Source organism: Lycorma delicatula, chromosome 2 (assembly GCF_047948215.1).
Source record: "Lycorma delicatula isolate Av1 chromosome 2, ASM4794821v1, whole genome shotgun sequence".
NCBI lineage: Eukaryota > Metazoa > Arthropoda > Insecta > Hemiptera > Fulgoridae > Lycorma > Lycorma delicatula.
In genome coordinates, this window is record NC_134456.1 from 163,288,369 (window position 1) to 163,301,351 (window position 12,983).

Genomic DNA, 12,983 nt, shown 5'->3' on the forward strand with positions numbered 1-12,983 from the left:
GATAGTTTCAAAACTGAATAAAAAACGCATTATTAACCAACCTATTTATGATTCAAAGAACTATTTTTTCCACTACACATTTTTTACAATTATTCTGTATACTAACTTACTTGTACGACACGAAACTTAAGTAATTTTTATCAAAATAATTCTCTGTTGGCTAACATGATATTAAAAATCGAGAGACGAAGTTGTTTCGATTTTCTGCTAATATCGAGGTTTCAAGCATAAGCAGTCATTTTAGGCGTAGTGCTTTTATTTTAATTTCTGTAATAAAAAAACTGTTCTTATAGATGATAGGATATTTCATTTTAGTAAATAAATAAATTGATAAATTTTTTTCCAGTAATCAGAGTTCAGTCGAAAGTCTTTTTTTTACAGTCGACTTTCAATTAATGAAAAGCCAATAATAAGTCAGCAGTCGATTGTCCAGTTAGCAAGAAGTATCGCTTAGTAGCAAGTTTTGTTTGTGCTTTTACAACTGTATGTGCTTTTAATTTCTGTATTTTGAAAATGTCTTCATTGTTGCTTCCTGAGCATAGTGCACCAGGATTCGTCTTTGACAATGTACAAAGGTAAGCAAGCCTCAACAGAAAGTGTTACCGGTAATTTTCCTGTATGTAAAATAACGTCGAAAGAGGTTATGTTAATCATTCTGCTATGTCATGAGCTGGTATGCATGGTTCAATTGGTTTTGATTCTGATAAAACTTATTAACGAAATAAAATATTTTATTTTTATGAGAATTATTTTACGTTATGTCATAAAGTTTTTGCATTTTCTTAGTCTGTTCATTGTTCTTAAAAAATATATATATATATATAAATTTTTAATTTGTTATTGCTTAATTTCAGAAATGCATTTCTTCAAAACCAGAAGGGCTTGGCACTTCCAAAAGCAACAAAAACTGGTACAACAATTTGTGGAATAGTGTATAAAGATGGTGTTATCCTTGGTGCTGATACAAGAGCAACTGGAGATAACATTATTGCTGATAAAAACTGCTCAAAAATTCATTGTCTAGCTAAAAATATCTAGTAAGTGTCAAGGGGGTTTTTTTTTAACTAGATAAACAACTTTACTTTAAAAGTGCGATGTAATCGTATTTTGTTACCTATAAATCACTCTAATATATATTGACTATATTAACCAATTATATTATTGTTTTACGTATCTTTCTTCTTATATGAGGTTTTGTTGTTAAAGTTAGTTTTAAAATTATTACTTTGTGATTTATCAAATGTTATGAAAAGTTTTTGCCGAGATAGTTTTTCCCTAAAAAAAAAATGATGATCATTAATATAATTGTTTGTGTATATTATAGATTTCCCAAGTGTATTGTTTTCACCTGAATATTCCCTAAAAAACAATGATATGGCATGGAATAATGTTGGTATTTTTTTGTTGAATTAAAATAGCTGTATTTTTACACATTGCTTGTACATGAAATTAGAAAAAAAGTAAAGATTGGATTTTAGTTATTACACATGGGAATTCCATTCAGCCAACCTTTAACTATAATTTAGCTCTAAATAGTTGACATTTTTGTTAAATCGTTTTTAAGAGCTTGAGAGTTGAAAAATCATAAGAAAAATAATTAAAAATATTTTCCCCTAATTGGTTATTCTTTTGTTTTCTTTGCATTTATTTTTATTTTTAATATTGTTTTGATTTATTAATGTATTAGATAGATCTTAATAGTTATGTAGATTTGGTTTTATGTAGAATTTATTTTTTTCTGTCTTGAAAAATATTGTTTTTTATGAAGTAAGGCCTATGTCATAGAAACTTGGTTTTTTAAATAAAATAATTTGATATTATTTTGCCCTAAAAGGTTTGAGGTCATAGTGATCTGAACTAAGTTGGTGAATCTAGAAAACAAATAGTTTGACCTGAAAAAATAGGAAGGTTAGACTCTCAGGAAATGTTCTGTTTTCTAATACTACTGTTATTCTAACTTTCAATTTTTTTTCAGTTGCTGTGGAGCTGGTACTGCTGCTGATACTGAAGTAACAACACGTATGATATCATCTCAGTTAGAGCTTCATCGACTTAATACAGGACGTGAAGTCCCAGTTATAACCGCAAATCGAATGCTTAAACAAATGCTTTATAGATATCAGGTTAAACAAGCTTTTTAAAAATATCTTTCAAATATTTATATGATTGATTAGTTTTATGAATACCCGTTTCACAGAGTATTTATGTGGTTATGATTGAGGGAAACATGAAAACTGATAGTATTATTTAAATATTAAATTCCTTTCACTTAGACTACAATTGTAGTCTTACAATAGACTACAATTGGAAAGATTCTAAAATGATGTTTACAATTCTGAAAATAATAAAAGACTCTTTCTTCACCAACATGCTTCATTTCATTTCCCTTCTGTTTATTGTTCTGCTTGTATTTAATTAATAGTCAAGATTAATATAAAATTAAAATGTAAATTTAGAATAGAAGATAGGTTTACCTGAAAATAAGTCTGCATAATGAACTATGAGATAGTAGGGAAGTGTGTTTTATCCCTTGAATTGTTTTTCATGTTTTTTTTTACTGTTTTCTTTAATATATATATATAAAATCTAATATAACTTCTGTTTATTTATTTATTATTTTTGTTTTGTGTCTACATGTGTAATATTAATCTTTTTCCGGACTATATGGATTCCCCCCTCTCACCATACCATTAGGACTTCTAACTGAGCTGTGGCCTCTTTCCCTGAAAGATTTTTCTTTCTATTGATACTGAAACTACTACGTCACTAAACAGAATCATGTATAATATTATACTTTGTAATGCCACATTTACATTCTTTGTTTGTTCCTCATAATAGAATCAGTTCCTAATCCCTGTTTGAAATTTTTTTTCTGATTGTTATCCCATTATTTTAGATAAATAGGCTTGACTTTGTCTGATATTTATTTTTGACTTTACTTAATTCTAATAGCATGTGAACAGAAAAAAACTGCTTTTACATGAAAATTTTTCTAAATATTTAAATAGTTTGATATTGCAATGTGTGTAATATTTGCAATAATTTGGATTTAACAACTGTCAACTGTTCGTGCTCTTGATTATTTAAAGACTTGAACTATTATCTTTTTCAAATCCCAATCCCCCAACATGGTATATAAAATATGTATTTGTATAAAATACAAACAATTTACATTTATACTGAATATTATTTTCACACTGATAGACAACTATTGATCTTTGCCAATTTTTTCCATTTTCTTCCTTTACAATCTATTTATCACCACCACATTCCAAATAATGCCTCCAACAGCTTTTAGGTACCATCTTCGCCAACATCCAAACGGCCATCTGCCAAAAAGGAGCATCTTTCATCATCATTCAGTCCCTGGTTATTACTTTAGACTTATTTGTTCCCTCTGTTTTTACTCTCTTTTTCAAATTAAAACAGTATGCCCGTGAAATAGCTGTGTATCATGTCCCTTAGTTTTCCTATTATTCAATACCTACTTTAGTACTGTGAAACAGATTATGGTCTCTATAAAGGAAGATTCAAAGTAACTAATTTTTTTTTTAGTTTAGTTTGTTTTTCCAGTAATATAGTAGTAGCACTTAAGACATTAGTTGTAATGTAACAGTTATTTTTGGCTGGGTTGATTTTACTCGTGTAGACAATATAATAGAGTAAATAAAGGATTGAAATGTGCCTTTTTTCTAAACAAAAAGCTTCAACCCAAGATTTTAAAATTATATGTAGTTATCTGTCATATAATATTGTAATTAATTACTTTTTTAATTTCAATTTTTTGCCTTGTAAAATATATTCATAGTTTTACTTCAGTGATATTGATGATTATATTAAAAATCTTTGTAAATTAAACTGCTGACAAGTTATTCGTTTAGAAACCATGTTTTATTTATAACTGCATGTTTTTTTGTTTAGTAATAAAGGTTGTGTAAGTTTGCTTTTTTATCTTTTGAAGGGTTATATAGGAGCAGCTCTGGTGTTAGGTGGTGTAGATAGCATTGGGCCACATTTACTCTGCATTTACCCTCATGGATCAACAGATGTATTGCAGTACACTACCATGGGTTCTGGTTCTCTTGCTGCTATGGCTGTTTTGGAGTCTGGATGGAAACCTGATTTAGAGGTCTTTCATTTTATTTATTTATAATAAAAATATTACCTTATTTTAGTTCAGTTTCTTACTGTGTTGTTATTTGCATGAAGGATGTTTAAGCATAAATAATGACTCAAGACCAGGAACGTCAAGGACATCAACAGACGTAAAGCGTGAAGTTTTTCATGGATGTTTTTGATCAAGTGACATGTTTTGAAATATCACAAGCTACTGAGATTTTAGCAACAAAAGTATTCCATACTTAACTAATATTTGCAGAAAAGAAACTTCGACAATATGGGTCTCACTTTTTGTTTTCTGTTTAGCCTCTGGAACCACTGTAAGGTGTTACTTCAGAGGATGATATATAAATGAATGTAAATAAAGTGTAGTCTTATACAGTCTCAGGACGACCATTTCTGAGATATGTGGTCAATTGGAACCCAACCATATCAGTATCCAAAGAACTTTGGGTCTCACTGTTGAACATAAATAGTCACCTAGACATTCCAACACCATTAAAATAAAAATTTGTCATTGAAGGTCATGTATTCCTACTCCCTGCTATAACAACAACGGGAAGAGAAAATATAATAATATATTTTATAGATTACATCAGCAGTGGGTAGATATGTTTCTCCATAGATAAAAAAAGGAATGTAGATTTGCCTGGATTGATCAAGGGAAGCCATAGTAAAATCTTGGTCATATCAAAGATTGATGTGAATAAGGTCCATATTAATTATTTAAAATATAATTTAAAAAATAATGTTAAAGTAAACACATCAAGATATTAAATATAAAAGATTACTACTACATTAAAATGTAAAATCGAGAATTAGTTGAGTACATATTTATATGTTGAAAGGGTACAGAAAATTTTTCAGTCATATTTTAAATTAAAGGACAGGATACTTTTTTTAAATGGTTCAATAATTAATTAAAAATGGGAATAGAAGCATAATATGGTTCTTTCTCTTAATACAAATTATTCTGTCGAGTTAAATGAAAACATTTTCGTTGTTTGATTTTGTAGAGGTGGATGTTATTTTTTAGAATAAATACTACTATTCGTTTTGGCATTCATTGCACATCATAAATATAAATACAAGGATAAGTTAAAATCTTTATTTTCTAAATAGCAATGTTTGGGAAAGTTACAAAAGTAAAATTACACATAGCTCGTTTTTGCCATAAGAAAATTAGACTTTATTTTTAACAGAATGAAAATCAGAATTATCTAACCATATTCATAAAACAAACAAAAAATGCATAAATACATTATTACATATTATTGTTTTGTTAAGACAAATGCTTTGCACAAAATCTCCTTGTGTGATATTTATATACAACAATCCTTAATTAAAGTATAAGTAAACTTATTACCTTAAATATTTCTTTTACATCCACACAGTATATAATAACAATACAGAGTATAATAATAATATCTTATTATTTAACAGAGGATTACCTTAATATTTAGTAGACGATTACTGTTTTTTGTTAATGAAAAACAATATCTTGATACTTACTGGCACAGAATGTACTATCATAATAGAAAGTTCAACAGACGATTACTGTAGAATGAAAAACATTGACATCTTGATATTCACTTGCACAAAATATAATCTCACAATCGTGGATTTTATATATGTCTACATAAGTTCCTTTAAGTTTAATATTTTATCATACAATTATATAGAAGAAAAAACACAAACATAATGTTTAAAGGATTTTTAACATACAAAAAAAGATTCATTGTTGAAGAATACGTGTAATTTACTTGTTAACTGCATGAAGTGTAAATTTTGACCAAACAATATTAGAATTGTAAGACGCACTAATGATTCTTCGAATGATGGTCAGAGAGAGACTGCCTGACTCTAGTGGGGAGCCGGCTTATGTAGTGTAGATGGAGCCGAGCGAACCACCAGGACCTGTGTGAATCATCAGGAGCCGAGTAACTACAATATACATTGTAGGTAACAGAAATACTATCATTATCATTAATGAATAATGAATTCTACCCATGCAATCAACAGATGTTACCTAGAAGCACAGTGCAGTGGTTTTACCCATATTTAAAGTTAGTTGGTTATATTTCATCCAGTGAATAATTTTTTTGTAGTGCCACTAGAATTTTCATATCGTTTTAAATAATTATCTTCAGACTTAAATATAGCTGTCATCCGTGAAGAGGATTATTAATAAATCTTAAGAAAAGCATGGGATCATCTAGGTCAATTACTTGAGGCAGTTAATGTTCTACATCTTGAAGTGATAACCTAAATTTTACCCTTATACCATTATAAAATGATGAAATTTCAACTACTTGTTTGTGGTTGGTAAGGTAAGCAATTAGCCAGTTGTAAGCATTTCGTGACACAACAGCTACTAAGTTTTGTCATTTGTAAAAAATCTTGGAACTAAATCGAATGCTTTGCAAAGATCACATAAAAATCGAAAATGGAATCTTAATTGAATCATCACAACACAAGTGATTTTCTGCTGGATCCCTAGCCATTTGGGGCCCAGGTAACAAATGTGCAGATTCCGCTGCTAAAGATGTATGTAGCCAATCATCTTTCACCATTCGAGTTAAAACTAATGATTTTATTAATTCCATTAAGCATACTCTTCGAAGAAGGTGGTTAGGTGATTGGACTGCTACAGTGGATAATAACTTCGACACATCAAAAATATGGTGTTACCATGGGACTCTTCATGCTGAAAAATTCACCAGAAGGAAGTGTCCTGTGTTGATTGCGGTTAGAACATACCAGAGCTACTCATGGATACCTGATGTCAGCAGAAAACACACTATGTGTATGATGTGATTGACGCTTGACGATGTGCTATGTCCTTGTGGACTGCATATGTTACTTGGCCTAATGTCACAAGTTAAATTACCAAGGGACATTCGACAGATCTTAGGAAATGATAAGAATATACTACACCTTGATTGTTTCTTCTAAGAAGAATTGATGTATTTCATAATAATTTGTGTGTAGTTATTAGATTATAAATCAATTACAGTCATGTGGAGTATTTAACAATAAAAATAATCTAATTCTTTAAAAAATTATTATAAAAATAAATTTGTCAATTTTCTGTGATTTTAATTATAACAATTAATAAAATCTTAATTTTTACTACAAAGTTTTATTAAATTTTCACCTACCAGTTTTTGTCAGTTAAATTAAAAAAAAAAATTGGTGGAGTTTGTAAGTTCTTAAGAGTTCCAAGTTTTAAAAACGTTATGCAAAGAATTAGAGGCCCTCACAAACCATCAGAATGACAAGCCTCACCTTTCTACTAAAAGATGGACAAATGAACTTCTACTATATAAGGTAGAAATCCCTTATATTTTATAACATTCCCATTGGCTTCCTCTTTAAAGAAGTTTTATATCAAGATTTTATCTATAAAACTTTTCCCTTTAAAATAAGGTGTATTTCAGACTTCATTAAGTTTCTGGCATCCATGATTGTTTAACTTATTTGTATGTGTATTTTCCAGTTAACATTTGATGCCCGCTCTGTATTGGAAGGAAAATATCCATTTTGTGATTATTTTTAGTAAATAGTTTTAATAACAAAGAGTAAATTTGAATGAGGTACTACTAACCAATTGCTTCTGTTCATTATTGTTCAGTTGTATGCAACTTTGTGTTATTCCATTATTGTCTAATTGCTAACAGATTTCATAAAGGAGGCTCTTAGTTCTACCAGTTTATTTTTTATATTTGTTCATGCTTAAATTTTTACCAAATTAACCAATTGTAATGATTTTGTTGTCATTTGACGGAGGATGATCTCAAGTAGCTCTTATAAAATTTTGGTTAAATTGGGCGATACATGATCAGTACTGAATGAATAACAAAAAACTCATCTTTTGTGACTATCTTTCTACTTATGTATATCAAATTCTCAGAAATGGCTTGACAAATTTTCATGTTTCTTTTTGTATTTGTTAGAGTGTTACCACAGTATTTCCTATCATTACTGGGGTAGTACAACCAGTACTGAAGAGTAATCAATCATTTATATAATTTTCCATGTATTTGCACCGTTTATTCACAATCAAAATATTTGTGTAAGTTGCATATTATTGTACGTATAGATCATTAGGCTCCACTCATTAAATTAGAATATGAACTCTTGAAAAAAATGAAAGTACATTTTATGATTTTTTAATACATTGTAATTTATAAAAGATTATTTTTTTTAAATAATTTTTTGTAAGAATGTAGAGTATAATATAGAAAAAATGTATTTGAAGAAATTTAAATGATTAAATGTGTTGACAGGAGGAAGCTGGTAAGAAATTGGTGCGTGATGCAATTGCAGGTGGTATTTTTAATGATCTTGGTTCTGGAAGCACTATTGATATATGTGTTATAAGAAAAGGATCTGTTGACTACATCCGTCCGTATGAACTTGCTTGTGTAAAAGGAAAAAGGTAATTTTGAGATGATAGTAAACTTACTTTTTTGTGATATGTTACATAGATAACATGTTTTAGGTCAGTGTTTCTAGAATGGTGTGATATGAAACAAAAGGATGGAATTCACAGATATTATGAAAAGAACTTCAGTAATGAAAATCAGTTACTTTTTGAAGTACCTATAGTATATATTTAATGAAAACTTTATAGTTTGTTACTAAATAATTAGTTATTTTCAATCTTGAAACATTTTCATAAAGAAGAAATACATAACATTTTTCTGTTGTTTTGTGGTTTTTTTGTTTGTTTTTCATAGATTTTATTGCATCAGTTTCCTCAAAATTAAATTCTATACAAGTTTTGTTAATAATATTTACAAATTTATTAGTCATTAACAAAGTTATTGTACTTCAAGCCTAAAAAAGATATCTTTATTGTTACTGAATTTTTCTGTTTACATTTAATATGAAAACTACAGTAGGTACAGTCCTAGGATCTATTTTATTCAATTTTTCACAAATTTTGAGCTTCTGGAAGTTGTAGAATCAGTTTCCAAATTATTTCCCTTTCCTTCTGAATCACCACTATGTATGACAATCTTGATTGAGAATTATACATCTGTTTATATGTATCTTATTTTTCATATTGATATCAGTTTTAATGCTACTGAAATCATGATTCACCAGTATGACCTGTTCACTAATGTCATGTTTGTAAATATTGTTTATTCCATATCCTATTAATGAAATATTACATTTTCTATAGTAACATTAGTTCATAGAAGTACAGCAACAACAGATGTTTGAGAATATATCATTAATCAATATTAATATTAATGTCCTTTAATCAATATTGTGTTGTTAGTCAATAAAGTAATTCACTTGAGTTTGTTTCAGCATGATTCTTCCTAAAAAAAATGTCTTAAGAACTAAGTATAAAGCTAAGATTCTTATAATACTACAATTTATAAATGTTGTGCAATAGATAAAAGAGTGAGTGATGAAAATTTATAAATGTTGTGCAATAGATAAAAGTGTCAGTGATGCCCCTTCTTGTAGTTTTACAATGTTTAAAGAATTAGTTTCTGATTGATGATAAAGTCAACTTAAACTTTGGATTTTGTTTGGGTACAGAATTCGATATGAATTTTAATGGAAAAACGCAGTCACAACTATAATTATTTTAGGAGTGACAAATTTGTGGACTCCCCCACCATCATATAATTGTTTTTTATATTTATAGTCTCTATAAATATTCTCTTTTTATTATTATTATTATACTCGTATAGTCCATTTTTTAAGTACTTCTTACCAAGTTTTATTCTGTTTATTTTTTATTTTTATCCAGTTATTTTATCTATCAATAACTTATAAAATGTTCTAGTTGAATATGAATAAATATTTTATTATTATTTAAAATTTCTCAGTTTTGTTAATTCATTTTCCCAGAATAGTGATTAGAATAGATTATTATCCTTTTATACAGACTTTTCAAATAAATGTACAGTATTACTTTCAGTTGCATGGTGTGAATAGGTGGGTGAAAATGATTTTGTTTTACATTTTGAGGTATGAGTGCAAAATATCATTCACTTAAATTGTGGTTTACTTATATGTTTATATTTTTCTAAAGTCACTATTTATAAGACCCATATTCCTCTGTAACAATATATTGTATTTTTTTTATAATCAAAAATCAATTTGAACGACCGAAGTACAAAATTACAAAGTAAATGAAATGACACTTACTATATTTTTTCAAAAGCACTTTAGCGGGATCCTGCATCATCAATTGTATATGAAAGATATAATTTATACAAAATTACATATCAAACATAACTTTTTTTTTAAATTAAAAGATTAAAATATGCAAATAAAATAAAATGTCAATTAATATAATAACTACGTATATATAAATATGTCATAATTAAACATTTTTTAAATGTAAAATTTAAATTAAATTTAAAATAAATAGATAAAAACAGGTCCTTTTAAAACTAGATTTTTAGAACACATTAGAAATTATAAAAATGGTAAATTGGGTTTATAATGTTGCTGATCACCTTATTAAAAACAAACATATTGTATCTGATATTCAGACAAATTTGGAAATAGTGGAAGTCAAGAGATTTAATTTAAATAATAGTAAAAGTTTGCGAGATTTTATATTTATAAATACAAAAGAATTTTCAACTTGACCAACTTTCAGATATATGAAAATGATACTTATAAAAGCGGCAACAGATGGCAGCATGTTTTTGGATAAAAATTATATAATTATAATGTATAAATAATTTAATTCAAATCCACTCAGTAATGTAATATTGGCTGGCCAGATTGCATAGTATAAACATTTTTTATCTGTTTGTTTTATTTTAAATATTATACAAATATTATTTGGTGTATTCAGGAAGCATTAGATGAAGATTAGATGTTTTTTCATATGTGCTTATGCAGCAAGTCACAGTGGTATGAGAGTTGAAACTTGATGTTTATGTGTAGGGTCTACTACTTAATCCAACATATATAGTGAATTGTACTCTGAAAATCAGTGGATTTAGAATGCGAAATAATGAGGGCATCAGAATTATTAACTTAATACTGATTTTCTTGTTAATATTAAAATTATTTTTTTATTATTATTTGTATTTGTGTACAGTTTTTTAATTTATTTTAATTTGCTTCTTGACTGTTTACTTATTTCTGTTTCTTATTTATTTCTTAATCTGTTTTCTTTTTAAACTTTTAGATTAGAATGAGTTGATAACTTTTTCAAAAGAAAACAAAAGTTGGTCTTGCACAAGATTTTTTTTTTTTTTTGACAATTTCATGTAAAGTTTTACTGTACTCTATAAAATAAAAATGCAAGCTTATGCTCATCAGTGAAGAATTTATCATAAAAAAATAAACTTAACTGTAGAATGTACGTTTTTTAAAGTGGTACTGAGTAAGACTTTATACCTTGATCGCAAACAGTATCTTTGGCCTGATTAGCCAATTCTTCATAATGATATCTGTTAGATCGATTTTGATGTTGATTATCAATAAAAAATATATATCAAATGTATATACATTTTTATTTCCAGAGATATAATTTGTTTTTGATCTTTCAGACAAGGTGTCTATCGATTCAAGCCTGGTACTACTGCAGTTTTATCCAGTATTGAAAGACCAATCTACATTGAAGAGGAAGAGGTTAAAAGAATTGAAACGGAATCTATGGACACTTCTTCATGAATGATTCAATTTTATTAATTTGATATAAAAAGAAATGCTACTTTACAACTTAAAAATAATCATTCATTTCATTTTGTTAAACTGATCATTTAATATAGTGTATGTTCTAATTGAATTTACTCACTAATAAAGATATTTTGATATTCATATTTTCTTTTCTCTTTTGCAGTGTTTTTTTGTGATTCTTAATAAGGATGTAGTTTCTCAAAGGAAGGAGGAACATTTTATCCTCTAACTACACTGGAGTTTTCAAATTAATTGTATTAGCAGCAAGAATTATTATAACTGAAACTATAGAACCTTCCCAATATTTTATATTAGATTAGCAAGACTCTGCTTCAAAAAGTACAATGAACATTTAACAATACAGAATCAACATCTGCCATCTATCTCATAGATATAAATCTCAAATAAACCATTATCATAAATCTAGGTATTCCCACCTACATAAAAGAAAATACTAAATAAACAAAACATGTACCTCCCAATCGCTATGCGAGTAACAGGAGAACAGACGCCAACAACTTCTCATACCATTTGTCTTAATCCAACATAGAAGACTAGCTTGCCTATCCAAGTAAAATGTGGCCCACTCTCTCCTATTTAAAGTGGGGTTCATTGACAAGAGAACTGGATTCCTGTTAGTGGGAGGCCTGATCTCAGGCTCATCATATGCCTTGGACATAGACAATCCTCCTACCTACATCTAGTCACTTTGCAAGACACAAGTTGTTGCCTTTGAGCAAACAGTCACAAAGATCTGATCCAGCTTAACTTACCACATAGTTTGAGGGAGAACCCAGATCTTGCCTGTAGACACAAACATTCTCAAAATTGAGTTATGTTACTTCATTGGCAGTACTGAGCTTGCCCTGTATTTGTGTCCTTCCTGACTATCCCATATAATATGGACAGTATTTTCATAAGGCCCACACTTCAATCAGATGATATGAGCAAATATTTTTAAGTTTTTCCACATCACTGAGATTAACACCTGATCATGCTACCAGAATCTGTCAGTTTTGGATACAATTGGAATTTATTCCTCTGCATGTTATTGGACTACAGATCAGCTAAATAATAAATAAACTTGATTTGCGTTCTAAATGCATGCCTTTCTAATTCAAAAAATCACCAGCTAATGTTACAGAGATTGTCTTCAATCTTACTGAAGATGCAAGTTTAAAGTAAATATGATTTAG

At 28.4% G+C, this 12,983-nt stretch overlaps 1 protein-coding gene across 1 annotated transcript; it reads left to right on the top strand.

Moving 5' to 3' along the window:
• Nucleotides 1–219: 219 nt before the first annotated feature.
• On the top strand, nucleotides 220–11,928 carry Prosbeta2 (Proteasome beta2 subunit). The gene is made up of 6 exons (XM_075356611.1): nucleotides 220–575; nucleotides 855–1,037; nucleotides 1,976–2,123; nucleotides 3,962–4,129; nucleotides 8,409–8,560; nucleotides 11,658–11,928. The coding sequence occupies exons 1-6, from the start codon at nucleotides 514–516 to the stop codon at nucleotides 11,779–11,781; spliced, it is 837 nt and encodes a 278-aa protein (XP_075212726.1). The 5' UTR covers nucleotides 220–513; the 3' UTR covers nucleotides 11,782–11,928.
• The last annotated feature ends 1,055 nt before the right edge of the window (nucleotides 11,929–12,983 follow it).